Source organism: Arvicanthis niloticus, chromosome 21 (assembly GCF_011762505.2).
Source record: "Arvicanthis niloticus isolate mArvNil1 chromosome 21, mArvNil1.pat.X, whole genome shotgun sequence".
Classification (NCBI taxonomy): domain Eukaryota; kingdom Metazoa; phylum Chordata; class Mammalia; order Rodentia; family Muridae; genus Arvicanthis; species Arvicanthis niloticus.
This window is the reverse complement of record NC_047678.1, coordinates 19,408,914-19,430,785: the sequence shown is the minus strand read 5'-3', so window position 1 is coordinate 19,430,785 and position 21,872 is coordinate 19,408,914. Positions and strand designations below refer to the sequence as shown.

At 43.3% G+C, this 21,872-nt stretch overlaps 1 protein-coding gene across 6 annotated transcripts in view; it reads left to right on the top strand.

Moving 5' to 3' along the window:
* The window catches only part of Pik3cb (phosphatidylinositol-4,5-bisphosphate 3-kinase catalytic subunit beta), a 103,242-nt gene extending 83,490 nt beyond the window's left edge, over positions 1–19,752 (top strand). For all 6 annotated transcript variants that reach the window (XM_034484067.2, XM_034484069.2, XM_076917577.1 and 3 more), the window contains 8 exons: positions 1,800–1,978; positions 3,182–3,291; positions 4,624–4,702; positions 11,260–11,427; positions 12,856–12,979; positions 15,979–16,124; positions 17,237–17,369; positions 18,353–19,752. In XM_034484067.2, coding sequence (XP_034339958.1) covers positions 1,800–1,978; positions 3,182–3,291; positions 4,624–4,702; positions 11,260–11,427; positions 12,856–12,979; positions 15,979–16,124; positions 17,237–17,369; positions 18,353–18,490 — 1,077 coding nt within the window. In that variant the 3' untranslated portion in view covers positions 18,491–19,752. The remainder of the gene's footprint in view (positions 1–1,799; positions 1,979–3,181; positions 3,292–4,623; positions 4,703–11,259; positions 11,428–12,855; positions 12,980–15,978; positions 16,125–17,236; positions 17,370–18,352) is intronic.
* Positions 19,753–21,872: the final 2,120 nt, after the last annotated feature.

The following is a 21,872-nucleotide window of genomic DNA, read 5'->3' as shown; positions in this document are numbered from 1 at the left end:
CTTGTTGTTATCATTTAGCTACATAGCACCATCTTAGTTTTCTATATGAGCAAGGACTCAGCCAATCTTTGGAAACTACATGCTAGAATCCACATCCATGCATAGTCTGAATGGTTTTCTTGCACAGAAGCCAAATTTTAAAATGAAAGCATGATACAAAATAAATTCTCTGAGATTCGGATTACAAACCAATGTTCATTATGTGTACCTCATATTTGGCATTTTTCTTTATATGTGTTTGTTATTATTTGTTGTTTCTTGTTTAATGACATGTAAAGTTCCTCCTGGATTATGGTTATTATATTCTCATGAGTTTTATATATATGAATGGACTCCCAGTTATTAGCTGATAGCAAGAACTTCTGTGGGGAGAGTAAGGTGGTGTCTCTGTAATTGCCTTGCCTGGCCAGGAACTTGCTGTGTAAACCAGACTGTTGTCCAACTTGTAGCTATTCTCCTGCCTCTGCTTCTTGAGTGCTGGGATCACATGTGCTCATTACAACTGGCTAATGCGGGTGTTTATTGTTTCCTTGCTTGCTTGATTGAGTGAGACAGGCCGACCTGAAACTTACTATGTAGACCAGGCTGGCCTTGAACTCACAGAGGTCCCTCTGCCTCTGACCACTTCTATTACACACACACACACACACACACACACACACACACACACACACACACCCCAATATGTATAGTAATTAAAAGCATGCACTACTATGCTTGGCTAAAGTATCTTTTACAAATAATGGTTTTGATCTAGTTGGTCATTGCTATGCTACAAGTACAAAGGTGTTTGTTTGTTTGGTTGGTTGGTTGGTTGGTTGGTTGGTTTTTGGCTTGCTTTTTGTTGATTTTTTTTTTTTTTTTTGAAAGCCAGAATCTTCCCAGATCTGAGAGATGACTCAGTAGTTACAAGAACTTGTTCTATAGCAGACCGAGGTTCGGTTCCCAGTATCCCTCACAACCACCTGTAATTCCAGTTCCAGGGCATCTGGCACCCTCTTCTAGCCTCAGCGGTCACGTCCATACACATGATACACACCCATATACTCAGGCATAGGCATTTATACACACATGATACACACCCATATACTCAGGCATAGGCACATATACACACTTAAAAATAAGACAAATCTTTAAAAAAAAAAAAAAAAAAAGTAAGCAAAAAAAGTTTTTGAGATAGCATTTCTCTATGTAGCCCTGGCTGTCATGGAACTCACTTTGTATACCAGACTCACCTGGAACTTAGAAATCTACCCATTTCTGCCTCCCCAAGCCCCAGTACTGGGATTAAAGGCATGTACCACTGTAACCAGCTTCAAAGCAATCAATTTCATCTTGGACAACAAATGCCTTGAATTATAATCTCTTCTTGTTATCTTGGCAGTAGAAAGAAAGCAGGTGGATTTCAGACAGGTGTTGCCATGCATGGAGATGCCTGTCACTACCTGTCTTGTGGTGGAGCCCAAAGTGAACAGTTCAGATTGAGGTGTTCCAAATCCCGTTACTCCATGTAGTGTAGCATTGAATACAGGTTCACACCTATCTGAAAATACTCAGTTTATGCCTGCTTACTTTTCTCCAAGTTTATAACATGTCTTTTAATTAAAAATTTAAAAATGATGCCTTAACTAATAAATGACAATAACTTACTGTTTGTAAAACCTTTCTTATAGTCACAGTTTTTACTTTAGCTGATTGTGTATGTTTGTTTGGTTAGAGCTACTGATGAATGTGACCGCAGGATACCATGATATTTTTAACCATAAGTGAATTTGGGGGTGGGGAATTTTATTTTCCAGGTTGAAGCACTCAATAAGTTGAAAACTTTAAACAGCTTAATCAAATTGAATGCAATGAAGCTGAACAGAGCTAAAGGAAAGGAGGCCATGCACACATGCTTAAAACAGAGCGCTTACCGGGAGGCACTCTCTGACCTGCAATCGCCCCTGAACCCGTGTGTCGTCCTCTCAGAGCTCTAGTGAGTGACTGTCTCTGCTCTGCCTGTGGAAATAGCAATGCAGAAGAGGTTTCTGATTCAGTGTGTTAGGGAATGGGTGGGGCTAGCTGTTAGCCCAAGGAAGTTAAAGTGGCTGTGGAAGGAAAGTCTTGAGTCTTCAGAGACTGTGTTTACATATATTCATTAAGCTGTATAGTTATTAGCTAAATTTCTCTGTGGGGCTAGTAATATTACAAGTTATTTTTTCAATTTATATAACATGTTATATAGAGAGCATATATGTTAGTTTTAAAGAGATTTGATACTTTTTAATTTGAGGGGAAAGGGTACATGTACATGAGTGCAGGTACAGTGGCCAGAGGCTTGGGTTACAGGCTGTTGTAAGGTGATGACTTGGGTTCCCTCTAAGAGCTATATATGCTCTTAACCACTGAGCCATCTCTCCAGCTCAAGCTAGTTTTGATACAGGGTCTTATGAAGCCCAGGCTAGCCTTAGACTCTCTATGTAGCCCAGGCTGATTTTAACACATAATCTTCCTGCCTGCTTAATGCAGGTGACACAGGTATGTACCACCATTCCTGACTATAATATCAATCTCTAAGAATTAAGAATTCTGTATGAGCAAAATGTTATTATTTACTGACTTCCCATTTTAAAATAAAATTTAAATACACCTCTAAGAATCGATCCCTCATTAAGAAATCAAGGATTTGGGCTAGAAATGTGGCTCAGCATTTAAAAGCCCTTTGTTTCCCAGCACTTACTTCTGGTGGCTCACAGTAGCATGGAACTCCAGCTCCAGGGAACCTGATGTCCTCTTCTGCCCTCTGTAGTGTACACACACACACACACACACACACACACACACACACATATATAAATTAAGAGTATCTTTAAAAAGAGCCATTTGTAGTCCTGATTTTAATACAGCAGTATATTCTAATCTTTTACCCACTGAATGTAGTAATGTTAAGAAAGTATAAAGAGCAAGGCGGGATTCCAGTTGGAGCCAGAGGAAGGTCAGATCTTAGGCTTGGTTCTAAGATCTGACCTTCCTCTGGGCCTCAGTGTATGCCAACCAGAGCCGCTCTCCGGGTTCCTTCTTACACAGAGGAAGGTTTCTGGCTCTCACCTAAGGGGCTTGCAAACCAGATGCCTCACGGCACTTGTATAGTCATGCCCACTATTGCATCAAGTGACTGATTCCCCCTTGCTGATTTCAGTGTTGAAAAGTGCAAATACATGGACTCCAAGATGAAACCCCTGTGGCTGGTCTACAACAACCGAGCCTTTGGAGAGGACTCGGTTGGAGTGATCTTTAAAAATGGTGATGGTAAGTCCTGGAATGTCACAGCATGTTGGATGTGTATGACAGTGTGATAGCAGGCATCGCAACTGCCAGTGCTCACAAGTCAGCTTAGTACACCCCAGGCGCTGCTCCTTCCTGGAAAGTACTTGTGCACTTAATTTATTGACCCGATAAGCCTTCCCATTTTGCTCTGTAAAATACAAATAGTAAATCTTTTGATGCAAAGCTTGTAAAAAGCAAGTGTACCTCAGTGTGTGTTCGTGCATTCTGTTCAGTGACAGCAGCTTTGATATCATTGCCAGAGCTTCATGTTTTAACTGAGCTGATGACCCAGACTTGATAAGGAAATGCCTCTGAAGTAATTGCAACAGCCAAAGGCAGGCGTGGCTTGTGAGCCACAGGCAAGCGCGGCAGCAGATGGGCTTTAGGTTCTTCATCTCATAACTTATTTCTACATGCTTGCAACGTAATGGAAGTTCTTCCGGTGGTTCACATTGTTTGAGACAGCTTACTTTGTAGTACAAGCTAGCCTCAAACTTGTGATTCTGACTCAGCTTCCTCAGTGTTGGGGTTACGTGAATATACTAGCATGTCCTACACTCAGACTATATTGTTAAATATTTTTCTTCACTAGACCATACAAATAGTATAAGATAGCTTGTTATTACTTTGACATGATTTTATCTGAAAGTGCCCTTTGGGGAAGTCTGGAGGAGGGTTGAGATGTTTTTATGTAGCCAAGTTGTCCTTGAACTTACTATGTAGTCAGGAATGGCCTTGAACCCTGCTGACGCAACCTTCGAACTTCCCAAGTACTGGGGTTACAAGTGGCCATCATGTAGGCTGAAGGTATTCTTTAACTTTTATTATTCATTATTATTTTGGCCCAAGATCTCACGATATAGCCAAGGCTATCTTCAAAATTCCTGACTTTATGCTTCCGACTCCTGAGTGCTGAGACTGGAAGCTTTTCTGGAGAGGATCATAATAAATTCAACCCTTACAGTTTTCTGGACTCATACGATAACCTGTATGATTCATATTTTCTGTGTAGAATTAAAAACAGGAAAAGTAACAATGTGACATGTGTGGTAGAAATATACTTTTACAGTATCCCTGTAGTTGGCACAGTAGTTCATACATGGGAAATGGTTGAAAATTTAATTTCTGAAATTGTACAGGGACATGCCAGTCGCTGAACCTGTTTGATACAGTTTATATGGCAAGATTAAAATTGGAGGGAAAGTACAGTGTTTGGTAATGGTCTATTGAGTCTGACCGAATGCCTGGTACTGAGTTGGCAGGCAAGGGGCATAAGAGTGCAAGCGTGTGTAACTTAGCGGGTGTTTCCCTTAGATTTGCGGCAGGACATGCTGACACTGCAGATGCTGCGCCTGATGGATCTGCTGTGGAAAGAAGCTGGCTTGGACCTGCGGTGAGCATTCAAGCATTCCAGAGCATTTGCTTATTTTATGCTGGTTTCCCCTGTTGAGCCCTTCCTTCCACTATTTTAATTGTTGTTCTTAGTAATAGGTAATTGGGTCCTTTACAGTGTGCTTGCTGGTCATTGCCTTATTAGAACCTCGTCAGACTTAAAACTGCATATGCTTGAGGTTCCTGGAAAAAAGGGTAGGTTTGGACTATAATACAACTTGGACAGACATCCACAATGACATGCCAGGCTAGTTTCAAGCTTGGTAGTGTTGGTTTGAGACAGAGTTCATTGTGGAGCTCAGGGTGATATTGAACTTACTCTTCAGGAAGAGATGGCCTTGAATTCATCATCCTCCTGCCTCAGTGTCCCAAGTGCTGAGATTCCGGTCATGTGTCTTCACACTCTGTTGAACTCTTTAAAAGTAAAAAGATTTGGAATTGTTGCTGTGTATTGACTGACAGAGGCTCTCTGTGGGCTTCACACGGATCGTCATCTCCTGCAAACCTCACAGCTCTATGTGAGAAGAGTCAGGACAGTGGTGATGTTAAAGCAGAGGTCACAGAAATTTTCAGTAGTGCCCGACTCAAACCCAGGATTGTCAAGACTCTTAAGTCAATGTCTTTCTATATTTTATTGGCCTATCAGAGTGAGAGAATAGTGTGTAAAGACATGTCCAGTAACCCGTTGTCTACCAGGGTTGACAGTACTCAAATGCCTAATTTCCTGCTTTGTGGTTTCTTTTTTGTAAACATTTGTGTGTGTGCGTGTGTATGTGTGTGTGCACGCACACATAGGCATGTTTATGTAACGTGGGACACACGTGAAGGTCAGAAGATGGCTTTTGAGGGTTGGCTTCCTCCTTCCATGGATCCTGGGGATCAAGAGTCAGGTTGTCCAGCTTGACATCAAGCATTACATCACTGTATTATCTTACCTGCTACCTCGTTTGTGTTTTAAAGGAAGAGTCTTTATTTTTAGATCCTTCTAGAATGTACTTTTCCAGTTTCCTTATGTTAGAACAATCTAGTGTGATTCCCCCCCACACACATACCCCTTTCATGGGTCTATAAATGTGATTGCAATAAAAGAGATCTGAATTTCCTTTTTTTTTTTTGGTTTTTTTTTTTTTTTTTCCGAGACAGGGTTTCTCTGTGTAGTCCTGGCTGTCTTGGAACTCACTCTGTAGACCAGGCTGGCCTCGAACTCAGAAATCCACCTGCCTCTGCCTCCCAAGTGCTGGGATTAAAGGCGTGTACCAACACTGCCTGGCTAAAAATTTTAAAAATTAAATACAAAATCCCTGACACTATAAGACAAACACACCACCGTTGCGTTCATTCCCTGCTGGCCGTCTACTGCTGGATACACAGCCTACTCTTAAGAGTAGTTTGTTTTCCCAGTGAGATTCCCTTGGAGGAAACTAAATTTTCATTTTCAAGTACTTATAAATTGGAGATAGCTCTGGGTTAGGGGTGGGGGCATGTGTCCATTTCTTTCAGCCCAGGACCCTGCTCTCAAATCTAAAAAGAACACAACAGTAACTTACAAATTTCTGATTAACTATTTTAAAACACAATTAGCTTCTTCCTCCCACTCTCCCTCCCTCCCCTTCTTTCTCTCTCCCTCTTCCTTCCTTCCTTTCTTTCTTTCTTTTCCTTTCTTCTTTCTTTCTTTCTTTCTTTCTTTCTTTCTTTCTTTCTTTCTTTCTTTCTTTCTTTCTTTCTTCTCATAAGGAACACACTACAGATGGAGTTGCTTTTGTTGTTTTTGTGACCAAATTCCTACCAAGAAGCAACTTAGGGACCAGTGAGATCTCTCAGTGGGTAAACCAGCTTGCAGCACAAGCCCAGTGTCTGAGTTCAGTCCTTAAACGTTATAACAGAAGGGGAGACACTGTAACACACATAGACACAAGGATACATCAAGGATCATGAGCCACTTGAGAGAAGACAAGTGACTGTGGGCTCATGGTTCAGAGGATTTCATTCTGTTGTGTGGGAAGTCACTGGGGCCAGACCAGCTCCTGGCCCTGGTGCTCACCTCACCCCTTGCAGATCAGTCAGAGAGAGTGCAGAGAACAAAGAAGAGGCAGCAGTCAGCAGGCTTTCTTCTTCCCCACCTTTTGTTTTATCTGGGAGCACAGCACAGCTAATCCTCTCTGCTACACCCTTCCAGACACATCTAGAGGCACACCTCACCGGTGCTGTTAGGTGTTTCTTCCTCCCGACCAGTTGACAGTATTAGCCACTGTAGTAAATAAACCTCTGGTTTGAGAACCAGGAACTCTGCAGGAAAACATGGCCTACTTAATCTGGTAAATAACATCTCCAGGGCACACAGTCCTTTCTTTACATAATTATCAGTGGCTGCTTGCATACTCCCTCAGCAGTTACCCTGCAGTGCTTCAAACAATTCTGGCCCACCCTGAAACTTTACTTATTTCTTCCATACAAAAGCAACCACAGGAAAATGATTTTACTGGTTAGATCATGTACTAGTTACTTATTGGTGTGACAAAACACAATGACCAAGCAATTTATAAAAGAACGCATTTAGTTGGGCTTAAGGTTCAGGGTAGAGTCCATGATTGTGAAGTTAAGTCATGGTGGCAGGAGCCGCTGAAAGCTCACACCTGCAACAGCAGACAGGAAGCAGAGAGAGCACTAACTGGGAATAACCATCTTTTGGAACCCCAGAACCCACCCCCAGGGCCACACCTCCTCCAGCAAGGCCACACCTCTTACTCTTTACCAAACAGCTCCGCTAACTGGGGACCAAAGAACTAGAACATGAGCCTATGGGAGCCACTCGCATTCAAACCAGCACAAATCCTGTACGTTTCCAACTCTGATTCTTTCCAAAGTTGTCAGAGACGACTGGGTCATCCTTTAGTAACAGCAGGTCTGTCCAGATAGTGGGCCTTCCTGGTTATAGAGCCTGAGCTGAAGACCGGCTTCTCCATCTCATCAGAACCCAGCGATTTTCTCTCCATTCTGGTTTTGTTCATTCCACCCAAAGTTGGCTTGCAGTTAGCATCATGAACTTTATTGTAACCTCAGAAAAAGGGAGGCCGCCATGTGTGGGAGTACTGGGTGTGTACTTGGTTCCTGTGCAGTAGGAAACACTGAGTGCCCAGTGGGATGTTGCTGGCCTTTGTCCTTTGACCCCCCCCTCCCTTTTTTTTAAAGTGAAGTGCTTGGAGTTCTTTCAAACTCCTATCTCCTTTTCACAAAACCTCCTTGACTGTTTCTATAAATATCCGTGCTCCAGTGCGCCTGCTGTGTTTGTTTTTCTTCTGGGCAGCGTGCACTCTTCTATGTCAGGTATTTGGTACCTCCTGTTTGTTACTATTTTAGTACTTGTAACAACAGTGTCCTGCTTCTGGTAACAAAAAATGGGTATGCTCATTTAAATTTTCTGTGTCATGTTACTCTGGTGTCTTTCATGTCAAAAGTAGAACATTTATTTATAAGGCATAAATATATTGATATGCCTTGTCTTTTACCTAACAGCAGTCAGTTTTTCCTGTCAACAGAAAAGTTGTGAACCTCAAATCTGTCTGACGTTTGGTAGACTTGACAGTAGTCTATGCCCCTTTCCAGTGCTATATGCCAAATTAAAAAAAAAATGGGTAGTTGTCTTCATTCACATGTACATTTGAGTTTTACTGATGGAAGTTTATTTAGGCAGGCAAGAAGGGACAGGAACTCTCTGCTATGCAGTCCTGGCTGTCTTGGAGCTTGCTCTGTAGACCAGACTGGTCTCAAGCTCACTGGGACCTAACTGTCCCCTCCCCCTCCCACCCCCCCACCCCCCCACCCCCGAATGCTGGGATTAAAGGTGGCTCTACTGATGGAATTTTTTACTTATAGGAAACCATGCAAAAGTTAAATGTGAGATGTTTAATGATATTGGTATTGACAGGGAAGCGTGTGAGAGTAATACAAATGCTAGATAAAGGAGGGTTTGCAATCTGACACTTCTCAGTGGGCCAAGGTGCTACGCAGGCTTGGATCTGGGTGGTATCTTCCTCTATCCCTCTAGCGTAGTGCATCTTGTTCTAGAATCCATGCTCTCCCATGAAGGTCAGAGTGTGAGAAAGGAAGGTAATATTAAAAGTGCTGGCATGTCCTTTATAAAGATGGGTGGAAGAAGGCCCTGATGTGATCATTGGGGGTGGGGGTGGCTCTAAGCTTGTCCCCAGCATGACTTCTGTCACACTGTCTTTCAGATGAGGATGTTTTTTCCTTCCCATTGTGAAAGCCCATCTTTAAGTCACTGATTGCTTTCATCATTGCTTGCTTTTGAAGAGGAAGTTGTTGGACTTTTGCCCAGTTTGGGCTGTAAGTAGGATCCAAGGGAAAGCAAGAAAGCTCACTTTAACCCATCACTGTTTGCTTTGCATGGGTTGTGTCACAATAGCTGAAAGGCACTAGTAAAAAACTTCTTGTTCCTTAGTTGTCTTTTTAAAAGAGGAGAAGAAATTAATATAGGTCTGAAACAATTGATGAGTATTTCAGTCTGCCAGAATGTTCTGACAGTGTTGCTCTCATTTAAAGGAGTATATAAGAATTGAATTCCTTTTTAGAAGTAATTTTAGAAACTAATCCAGGTCTCCTTTTATCTGATTGTTATACACACTAATGGACTCAGCCCCCAGCGCCCCCCAGACACACACCACACCCCCCCCCCCCACACACACACACAATTTCTTTCTCTAACCTTCACATGAACTACAGGACCTCATACCAGCTTTCCAAAATATTGTATCTTTGTCTTACCTTGCTCGTGTGTTCTTTCTGGCCCTGTCTTGGAGCACTCCTGTCCTCCCCCCTCAAAAGGTCTTTAGTGAAATGTAGAGCTTTTCTAAGATGCTCAGGTTTGCCTTGATCTTACTGTGTAGATCAGACAAGCTTTCAGCTCTCTGGGAAGAGAGGTGTGGGTTGGGGGGCACACACAAGAGGCCAGAGGAAGAAGTCAGATGTCTACCTGTCTCTCACTACCTTAGTTCTTTGAAAGAGGATGTCTCACTGAACCTGCAGTTAGGATGTTGCCCAGAAATCCCCATCAATTCCCCCTTCCTTGTCTCCTCAGCACTCCTGGCTTTTTATGTAGATTTTGAGCAGTCTGAACTGAGATCCTCACACTTACATAGCAAGCATTTTTACCCACTGAGCCATCTCTTTATCTTAGAGATCATTTTTAAACTTTTAAAAGACTTAAATTTTAAATTATATGTATTTGTGTAGTCTGTGCATGTGAGTGCAGTGCCCTCAGAGACCAGAGGACTCCTGGAGCTGGAGTTAGAGGTTGTAAGCTGTGTGATGTGGGTGCTAGGAACTGAACTTCTTCCATCCTCTGTAAGAGAAGCAGGTGCTGAGCCCTCTCCCCTGCCAGGCGTTTCCTCATGGTGACAACACCCACATTGGGCCTTGTGCTTCACGAGCTTAGTGAGAGTAGGGACTGCTTATTTCTGAATCGTGTCTGACATCTGATAGAATGTGTGCCACATAGCTGCATCCAGCCATTTCCTGAAGCCATACATGATGTCTGTTGGTTGTTTGTTTGGGCTAAGGTCTCATATAGCCCAGGCTGGCCTCAGACTTGCTATGTAACAATGAATTAATCTTACAGCAGGTCCCACTATGCCCAGCCTTGTTCCTATTGTCTGTAGTTAGTGTAATGTTCTTTGCCTCTCCCGAGGTAGTACACTCCATTACCAAAGTATTCTTTTTCCTCTCTGTTTTAAGCAAGTGTTTCATGGAACCCAGGCTGTCCTTAAACTTGCTATGTAGTCAAGGCTAATCTTGAACTTTTGACTCCCACCCCCAAGCACTGGCAGTTCAAGCATGTGCCACTACAACCAGCGCGAGTAACTCTTTAAAAAAAATGATTTGTGTATGTGCATGTCTTGAGGCTTATGCATGAATCTGGGGACAACTTGCGGGAATCTGTTCTTGCCTTCTACCATGTTGGGACCAAGGATTGGATTCAAGTCATTATTGGGCTTGACACCAAGCACCTTTCCCACGGAAGCATCTTGCCTTTCCACAAGTAACTCTTCTTCTTATAATACAGTTTTTAGAAAATTGGAGAACGTTGGGTGTTGGTGGCAAATGTCTTAACCCCAGCACTCAGGAGGATCTCTTAAATTCGAGGCCAGCCTGGTCTACAGAGTGAGTTCCAGGACAGCCAGGGCTACACAGAGAAACCCTGTCTCGAAAAAAAGAATGACTCTGGTTCTGGAGCTTTAGCGTACAAAGGGGATGAGTTCTTGTTTGTTGGATATGATCCTGTTCATCAGCGCGGGCAAATTGAATACTTCCTGAGCCTAATTCTACAGAAAATGATGCGTTCAGCTGCAGCATTCTGGTAAACCATTCCATGCCCCAGGTTTCATTCTCTAGTAGAAGGTGGAACTTCATTTTTCTTATGGCATTACTGACTGACAAGCCGTCAGTAATAAAACTCTTCTATTTTAAATCAAAGGAAAAATTTAAAAACTGATGTTTCCTCTCCTGGAGAGCATGGTCCCTTATGTCTGTTCTCCCTTTCAGGATGCTCCCGTATGGCTGCTTAGCAACAGGAGATCGCTCTGGCCTCATTGAGGTTGTGAGTACCTCTGAGACAATCGCTGACATTCAGCTGAACAGTAGCAATGTGGCTGCCACAGCAGCCTTCAACAAAGATGCGCTCCTGAACTGGCTCAAGGAGTACAACTCTGGGTGAGTGCGCCCTCTTCAAGTGTCCACACCGAAGAGTCTCGAAGCTTCGTGGCAAAGTATAGACGCGCTGCAGCGTGCTAGGACATGTTTTTAAGATAGTGGATTGAAACTCTTTTGTTTATTTGCATCAACTTATATAATTATGAACTTGGGTTTCTGCATCAACTTATATAATTATGAACTTGGGTTTCTTGTAGGTTCATTCTTTTAAAAGATTTATTTGCTTTGTTTAGTTTTTGGAGATGGGCAGCTCTGTAGTCCTGGCTGTCCTTGAGCTCACCCTATAGACTACAGAAATAGATCTTCTGCCTCTGCTCCTCAGGGGATGGGATCAAAGGTGTATGGTGTCATGCCTAGCCTTATTGTTACTTTAAGTATACATGTGTGTCTGTGTGTGGGTATGTACACACAAGTACAGCTGGCCATGGAGTCCAGAAGAAGGGTTTAGATGCCCTGGAGCTGGAGTTACAGGTGACTGTAAACAACTTAATATGGATGTGGGGAGCCAAACTCAGATCCTTTAGGAGAACAGCAAATGCTGTTAACCACGAGGCCATCTTTCCAGCCCTAATAGGTTAATTTTATGATCAAAGTTTATATAGTTTGATATCTCCAAACTAAAAGAAAAATATTTAAAGTTTTGTTACTGGGTTGGGGTATACATCACTTAGTGGAATGCCTTCCTGGTACTTGTAAGGCCCTGGGTTTGATGCCTCGTACCACAGACAGCTGGAGAGTTGCACATGCCTGTAATCTCAGGATTCTGGAGGTGGAGGCAGAAGACAATCATGAGACCCTGCTTCAGTAGCACTGTGAGGATAATACGTGTTATCTATGGTTAAGGTAATGGACAGCATCACTACTCTAGGAAGTAAGGATAACGCTCACTGGGAAGGAAAATGCTTTCCAAGCATTTTTGACCAAATACTTAAAATCAGCTTTAAATGTCATCATTCATGATGTCCAGGGACTTTCATGTGAGAATCAGATCAATTTCAGTCTTAGAGCCTTCTACGAAGGGTCTGTGTCATCACTTCTGATTGAGGCTCGGAAGCCTGGATTCTAATCTCAGATCACCTGACTGGAATGGCTTCCTCCTGTTAGGAAGCAGTTAGGAGGCTGAGGGAGGAGAGAATTGCAGTGAGTTTAAAGCATGGCAAGCTCCATGGTGAACTTCGTGCTAGCCTGCCTTCAAAAAGCTAAAACCCCAAGCACAAGCTGGTAAAAATGTTCCCAGGCCCAAGGATGATCCAACAAAGCCTATGGTGGCCTCTCAACCCGCTGAAACAGGACTCCCGAGACATAGGGACATGTGGCTGAGGCTCTGCTAGGCCAGTACCTTGGCAGCCAGCCTGACTCATCTGCCTTCCCAGCCCCATGTGCTCACCCAGCTTGGAGTTCTAACTCCTGTTGCTTCTCTGTCTCTAGAGATGACCTGGACCGAGCGATTGAGGAGTTCACCCTGTCCTGTGCTGGCTACTGTGTAGCCTCTTATGTCCTCGGCATTGGTGACAGGCACAGTGACAACATCATGGTGAAGAAAACGGGCCAGGTAAGCTGCACTGCAGAGGCTGTGGGTCTCAGTCATGGCAGTGTGTGTTTTTTCTTTTCACCTTCCTGCCAACCATGTAGAGAGGATATCTTAGAATCTTCGCCTGCCAGTATAGCCCGAGGACCTTGCTGCACACAGCCCCACCCTAGGTGCCACTGCTTCGTGTGTTGCTTATCATTTGATGCTAAGCATTTATTTAAATGCTTAACAATTGCTAGTATTTAAAAGTCTTTTTATTTAGTATTTAAAAGTCTTTTTCATTGCAAGAATTTGTATTTGGACCTGGTTTGATGATAGATACCTGTAATCACAGCACTCAGAAGTCTGAGGCAGGAAAGTTGCTTGTTTAAGACCCTGTCTCAAACTAAATAAGTGAAAAATTAAGAAAATAACCAGTTGGGGGCTTAAGAGATGGCTCAGCAGCTAAGAGCACTCTCTACTCTTTCAGAGGACCCAGGTTCCTTTCCCAGCACCCAATGGTGGCTTACAACTGTCTATAACTCAGGTTATAGTAGATATTTGACACCATCTTCTGGTTTTACAGGCACCAGGCATACATGTGGTACACATACATACATGTAGGCAAAACCACTCAATACAAATAAAAATAAGATCTTTTAAAAACTAACCAATGCTGAAAAAAATAATAAAATCAGGATGCAACCCAAGTGATCTGTTTTCTTTCTAAATTTAATTTGTATATGGGTATCTTGCCTGTGTGTATGTTTGTGTACATGTGCATGTCTGGTGCCTCTCAAAGCCAGAAGGTGTCAACTCCCTGAGACTGGAGTTACAGAGAAGCTGTAAGCTGCAACCAGTGTTCTCAGCCACCAATCACTAATCTGTGTCTCCAACCCCGAGTCTGGTTTTTTGTTTTGTTTTGTTTTAACCATCAAATTTGATCATCGCAGGAGTTGGGAGAAATATAGGTAGTATCTTTCTGAGATAGCTAGGGAAACCAGGTGATGTGATTTAATTTCAAATAAAAATGTTCAGAAGCAACTAAGTGTTATTGGTAACATTTTTTATTATACACAGACAAAACACTTGGATACGTTTTCAATTTAGCTATGCTTAGTTGCTGTTAACTAGAGGCATGCCATAGTGGAAATGTCTGGGTTACCATGTAATGTTGCCCTGGGGTAAACAATAACATGTGGATATGGTGATAGCTGGGGGTCCTCGTGCAGACCAGGCTGGTTTTGAATTCACTGAGATCTGCCTGCCTCTGAGTATTCTCTGAGTATTGGGAACAGAGGTGTGCTGACCGGAAAGCAGAATTTCCCACCTCCTAGGAGATGCTGTGGTCTGCTGGTGCTTTGATAGTTACGCCATATATCCAAACTTAGACTCTTTTTAACTTGTAGTTCCAAAATGAGTATTTTGTCTTATATACTTACCCCCTCCCATACCTCATCTAGATTGTTCAGAAACTTCTGTAAGTCTAAAAGTGAAAGACGATAGGAAGAGAATCCAGTGAATGAAAGACATCAATAGATAGATAGATGTAGGGGTGACAGCAGTAAGAGGGACAAGTGTCAGTAAGGAGGACGAGTGTCCGTGCCCAGCAGAGCTGAGGAATGGGAACCTGAGTGTCTTAGAGAGCAAGGCAGTGTCCGAGAGAGGATTGAACGCGGGGCTGTGGGAGTTCCTTACAGAGTAGTCGTCTCTGGCGTCTCTGGCGTCTCCGTCCCCTCTTCTCCCCAGCCACCCAGAAGGACCCAGAAGACATAGTTTCAGAAGAAATTGATTTTCTGACTCAGACACTGGGTTCTCGCCATGGCAGAGACCCCATGTTAGATCTGGGATGAAGCACAAGTGACCAGGTGCATGTTCCTACACTCTGCAAAATGCTAGAGAAATGTGATTGGCTCTAGTGAAGGGATTTTCAGACACAGCAGCCTACATGCCAGAGTTAGGAATTAGAATGGTCACTTTTTTCTATTGTTTTTACATTTTATTTTTTATTTTGCGTGGGGTGTGTGTGCACATGTATGTGTGTGTGTGTGTGTGTGTGTCTGTCTGTCTGTCTGTCTGTCTGTCTGCCTGCCTGCCTGCCTGCCTGCCTGCCTGCCTGCCTGCCTGCACATCTATAGAAGCTACAGTCAGTTCTCTTTCCACCACGTGGGTTCAGGGGTCAGAACTCAAATCGTCAGGTTTTGAGGCAAGTGCCTTTCAAGAGTTTTTCAATAGCTGTGTGGAACCTTGATACGACAATAAAAGTTAGCCTTTATAGCCGGGAGGAGAGGCGGCTCTCACCTTCAACTGTAAGCAAGCAACTGTAGGATGTAAAGACATTTTTTTTTTAATTACATTTATTTTTGTATCTGTTTGTAGGGAATCAATCTCATCATAAGGCTTAGTAGCAAGATCCTTAGCAGTCTCTCCAGCCCTGGAATAGATTTTTTTTTCCCTAAAGATAGGGACTTACTAGGTAGCCCTGGCTGTCTGGAACTCAAGTGTAGACCAAGCTGACTTCAGACTCACAGAGATCACCTGCCTCTGCCTCCCAACTGCTGGGCTTAAAGACATGTGCTACCGCATCTGGCCCAGGAATAGACAGTTTCAATATTCAAGGTCTCAAGCACTGGACCTCATCATCTGTCCTGTTTTTGTTGTGTTTTTTAAATGGGTTCTCACTGGCCTCAGCCTCTCACCATGGCTTCTGAGAAGTGACATTACGGTCCCATGTCATGTTTCTCAAGAAAAAGATAGCCACCAAAGCCAGTCTAAACCAGATACTCCCATGAAATCTTTGCCATTTTCAAAGATAGTTCAAGCTGTTCCAAATAAGGGTGAGAGGATGGTGCGACAGCATCTAGTGGGTAGAGACCAGAGCTGCCCAGTGCCTTGCAGAGCATACAATAGGGTCCTGTGTCGGCTGCAATCAGGTGAATGGCTCAAGCAGGTGATACATTATAGGGCCTAGCACTACAGAAGCCATACCAAGTAGAAATATTTGAGACTTAATTGGAAAATAAATCCCATTTGTTTTACAGCTCTTCCACATAGATTTTGGGCATATTCTTGGAAATTTCAAATCTAAATTTGGCATTAAAAGGGAGCGAGTACCTTTTATTCTTACTTATGACTTCATTCATGTCATTCAACAAGGAAAAACGGGAAACACAGAAAAATTTGGCAGGTGAGTATTACCCTTGTGTCCAGGAAAAATATCTACCACTTCTGACCAGCTGACTCACATTTTCTAACTGTCTTATTACTTTCCTGCTGCTATGATAAAATAAATACCTTAATAACAGCAACTTACAAGAGAAAGGACTTATTCGGCTCACAGTTTAGGGGTCTTGTGGGAAAGTCATGGGAGCAAGAGTTTGAGGAAGGGGCGGTCACCTTGTGTTCACAGCCAAGAAGCCGGGAACACTGCATGTTGCTGCTCACTTCTCCTTCTCCAGACTTCCAGTCAGGGAGCAGCCACACCTAATGCGTCCCCCTGATTAAACACACTCAAGGCTAACAGTCACAGGCACGCCCAGAGGCCCATCTCCCAGCTGCTCTAGATCCTGTCAGTGGGCAGCTAACGCCACGCATCACACTAGCTAAGGATTATTTAGATCTGGGAGATTATATTTGACAGGAAGACGCTGGGAGAACAGGGTTTTTTGGTATCGTTCTGTGTGGGGAACAGAGAGGGAGCCCGGGTTTGATGTAAGCATCATTGCTCGAATGTTCCCCAGCACTTACTTAACACTGCCTCTGTTTCTTTATCTTACTGTGGACAAAAGGCATTGAAGAGATGGCTCAGCAGGAAATGGTGCTTGCAACAACGCTTGGGCTCAGTGTGTGAGCTTCAGAATTCCATGGTGCAAGGAGAACTAGTTCCCTCACATTGTCCCCTAGTCCCTGCTACACACACACACACACACACACACACACACACACACACACACACTTGATAAATAAAGGCATGAATGAATGAATGAATGAATAAATAAATGTGAACAAAAGTTTTAGTGTGGGCAAAAGTCATTGAGTGGTCAGGCAAATGTGGCATGTGGATTGTTGTTGCCTTGCATATTACTGTAGAATCTTAATTATTTCTGGTTTGAAGAGAGACCTGTGGTTGTAGACAGCTTGAGTTACATAAATTATAGTCTGGGGACTATTTTTAGAAAGGCACACATGAGCTGAAGCATACATAGAGGTGCCCTGGCTCTAAAGATGTCTTCTTGTTTTCCTTTGCAAATGTCCCACCTACCTCCCATGCCATGCTCTGGGTTGCTTCTTCAACTCAAGGTTCCGCCAGTGCTGTGAAGATGCGTACCTCATCCTACGGCGGCATGGGAATCTCTTCATCACCCTGTTTGCACTGATGTTGACTGCAGGGCTCCCCGAGCTCACATCGGTCAAAGATATACAGTATCTTAAGGTAAAACACCGTTCTCTGTATATGTGTTAGACTTTGTGGGCACAGGGCTCCATTAGAGCTCTATTCAAAACGTCCAAAGGGGCCAGGCAGTGGTGGCACACGCCTTTAGTGCCAGCACTCTCTAGATAGGTAGCAGGTGGATCTCTTGAGTTAGAGGCCAGTCTGGTCTACACAAGGATTTCCAGAACATGCAGTACTACACAAAGAAACCCTATCTCAAAAAGCTTTCAAAAATACTTTTTTTGTCCAAAGGGAGCTGGCAAGATGGCTCAGGGAGAGTGGGCTGCTGCCAAGCCTGAAGCTCTGAGTTCAATCCCTGGAAAGAGAACTGACTCCTAAAGATCTGTTCTAAACTACACACTTACGCACACTCTCACACACACACCCCACACATACGCACAGTCATGCTCACAGGCATGGGCATGCATATGCACACAAAATAAATGTTATAAAAAAATTTTTTATAAAGAAGACTTAAGAGATACCAACCTCCAGTCATCTTGTTAAAAATAGAGCATCCACAGGAAGTGGAACAAGGCCATTTCCTCTGCTGTTCACCAAAAGAAAAACAAACCTGTGCCATTCACATGAAGGAATTTGTAATGTAGATGATTTCTCCACAGCAGAAGGGGCATGCAGATGCTGTGCCACGCTACTGTGCTGGCATCTGTTGCCCACATGCTGGGGCAGTAGGTGCCTGCCACTTTGGTTTCCACCAGTTTGCCTTGACCTTCAGTCATCAGAGCAGAAAAGCAGCTGGGTGTCTTCCAACAATTACAAATTAATTTCATCCCCAAAATTCCTTTGCTAAGACCATATTGTTGTCCTACGTTGGTGTTCATCCTGCTCTGCAGGTGACATTTACATGAAAACATGGAATTCTCTGACCCATGGAGAGGCTGGCCACACCAGCATCTTGTAGATGACGTGTTTGCACGTCTCCTTCCAGGGTGTGTGACATCACACTTCTCTCTCCGTTTCAGGACTCTCTTGCCTTAGGAAAGAGTGAGGAGGAGGCACTCAAGCAGTTCAAGCAGAAGTTTGATGAGGCACTCAGGGAAAGCTGGACCACAAAAGTGAACTGGATGGCGCACACAGTGCGGAAAGACTACAGGTCGTAGCCCTGCTCTGCCGCACCTGCCTGTTTGTTTCCTTTCCATTTTGCACTTGCACTATTGAACATGACCCTGCCAGAAATGCAAAGGGAATGAAATCCTGAAGCTCAGAGTGAAGTTCAGAACATGGTGTCCTGCAGAACCTAGTCTGAACCACCCTGATGCCCACCCTCTGTTCTCAAGTGCTTCCAGAACTCACCATGAACATCAGCAGCAGCATGGAGGACCTTTCCTGCTGACCTTGCACGCCGAGGAATGCTACTAGGGACTGTCTGGGATCTTTTCTTCCTTTTCTTCAGGATTTGGTACTTTACCAGAGAGGTGTAAATACTTCTTTTCAGTGTTGTGACCAAGTACTGCAACTCAGCCAACAACTTACCACATTTGGGGGCTGGGAACTGTTCAAAGAAAGGTATCTCCCTCTCCTTTTTAAATTGTGTGAGCTATAAATTACATTGATTATGTTGAACTTATTATTTTTCAAAGGAAATATTTTAAACCTGTGAAAACTCACTAATTTTGTTAATATTTATCATGATAGCATCATTTCAGCCAGACTCGCTGAGAATCTATTGGTGGGGCAAATATAATATATATGATATATATATATATATATGCTGCAAATATATTTATAAAATTTCTAGTGGGAGTTCTATATAAAAAGATGTTTCTTTGGTATTCTTCAGCCTGCGTTTTAAAGTTTTACAAAATCAGAGCTTTTTCCTAAGTTACTTTTCAGTTAACTGTGGATCCAGTTCTTCCAGCTGCTTCAGTACTGAGGCACATATGAATGCAGTTTCTCTATGTAGCTCTGAGAGTTCATTTTATAGAACACAATACTTGAGCAGATGTGTCCAAGGAAGCGAGCAAATGAAAAGGAATCTATTTATGGAATAAACTCAAAACCTAAATTTCAGTATTTTAGTAATATTCCAGCTGTTATTAATGTATTTATTAAAATGTAAGACAATGTGATTTTTCAATGGTATTAGTTCAAATTGAAGTGGATTCATGCCACATGGAAATCTTTAATTTATTTGTTGAGGTACCATATAGTCAGGGTGCTAGACGACGAGTGATGTTAACATGTGCAATAGCAACTACTGGTTTGCTGTGTAAATGGATGTCAGGAGCCAACAAAACTACTGCTTCTTCTCCAAAGACACGTGGGAGCCCTCAGTCCTCAGTGGCCTGGGAAACACAACTAAGTACTTGCCCTGTGACTTCAGTTTTCTATAGGAATTTTATTAAAGAGTGTTTAATTTTGATGTTGTTCTTAATGTTCTCAGTCAAATAAATGGGTGGTTTCGGCTGTTCGGGGACATGTGGGTGTCTTCTTTTTGGGAAGCACAGAGTCTTTGCAACCTGCTCCCACTGGGACTCACCCAAATGGCCACATCAGTGGACAAACCAGACTCAGGAGCAGGCTGGGGCCCAGGGCCTCTGCCCAGCTTCCCCTCGATTTCTAGCTCCACGTGGACAGCCTGGGAGGTCTCTTGACCAATGCAAGTCTAAGAGGAGGAGATGTTTCTGTCAGTTTGCTGTTATAACCTCATTTCTCCTGCTTCTGCTATAGTGCATGGGTTCATGTGCATGTGCACTTGGGAAAGCCAGGGCAGTGTTGCTCAGTAGCTAGACACTGACAGTGCTCCATCCATACTTGCTGAATTTCTTGTCTCTGTCTGAGAAGATGGAAGGCAGAAAGCTAACCACCTTCTAGGATGAATTAGCATGCTAAGCTGTATTAACATCTGCTGGAACAAAGACTGACTAGCCACTGCCTTGACTTTGAGCAAGCTGTATTTTACCTATCCTTAAATGCCAGGCTTGTTATGTGGCACATTTTCTCTCTCTGGCTCTCAGCCAAAGGCCCAGACTCCCTCCAGGTTGGCTTTAAGACCTTGGTGTTAGCATTTGGAGGATGTCAGGCTAGAGTTAAAACAGATTGCCAGGCAGCACAGCTCGAGGACCATCAATCGCATGTTCCCGGGTGCATGTATTAACTGTGTCTCATCGGTGTGTACGCACATTAGTCAGATCTGAGCCTGAGTGTTGTGTTTCTGTGATCCCAGCACTCAGGAGTAGCAGGAGCGCAAGACCATTCTCAGCTACAGTGAGTTTGAGGGCAACCTGAGCTACATGGGACCCATCTGTCAAATAGAAATGGTTTCTAGTATTTTCTTACTTGATATTCAGAAATAGATATATTCTTGCCATCCTAAAATTAGAACTTCTGCCTAGAAGCTCTCCTTCTTACTGCTCTCAGTGTCAGAGGTACCCTAAGGGTACCACTTACTCTCCTGTGGTTCAGCAGGTCCTCTTAAAAGAAGTGTCTAAAGCATGTGTTTTATGCATCTGCCTTGACCAGCTCCCGTTATGGCCCCTTGAGGAATATATAGTTAAAACCAGGTACTTGTGCCACAACCTTGACATTCTTGGAAAACGCCTCTATATAAGATTGGGCTGAAGGCATGCCTATAGGGCATCTTCTTAGTTAAGTGATCGATGTGGAAGGGCCCAGACCATGTGGGTGGCGGTCTCACCATGGGATGGTAGTCCTAGGTGGTATAAGAAAGTAAACTGAGCAAGCAGCATTCCTCCGTGGCCTCTTCAGTTCCTGCCTTCAGATTCCTGCCCTGTTTTGAGTTTCAGCCTGACTTCCCGCAGTGATGGACTGTGATGTGGAACTGTAAGATGAAATAAACACTTTCCTCCCAAGTTACCTTTGGTCATGGTGTTTCATCACAGCCCCAGGAGGCATGAGGGGATACCACCAACTGAAGTTGGGATAACGTAATTTTATTACCTACTTAATAAGCAGACTGGAATAGAGCATTGTTTGCTCCTGAAGGAATTTAAGATTTTAGAGCAGAGAAGCCACCCGATTTGGGGTGATATTACTACTCTAATCTCCAGGTGTCTCTGAAGTAGTATCTTATTTACAGTATCTTAAAGCACCTACCTCAAGATTGCCTGGCTGATCTATGCTTCCCCATGTCTTCCTTCCACATTAAGAAAGCACCACAAGATTAAGAAAATACCACAAGATCATTATACAGTTCGACAGTGAATGACTTCGATTTTTTTTTAAATTGGATATTTTATTTATTTACAATACAGATGTCATCCCCTTTCCCCATTTCCTTTCCCTAGAACCCCCATCCTATACCCCCTCTTCCTTTAGGCTTTTATACCATTTTGATTACATGCATGTATTAAGGTCAGTTCTGGGTTGAGGGTCTAGCAATACAATAGACGCAAATAGTCAAGGAACAAGCAAGACAATAAACACAAATAGTCAAAGAAAAAGCAAGGCATTAAACCCAGTTACCTGAGCACTCCCATGATCACTGTTTCTAAAGGCTTACCAAGGATGACCAAAGTATAG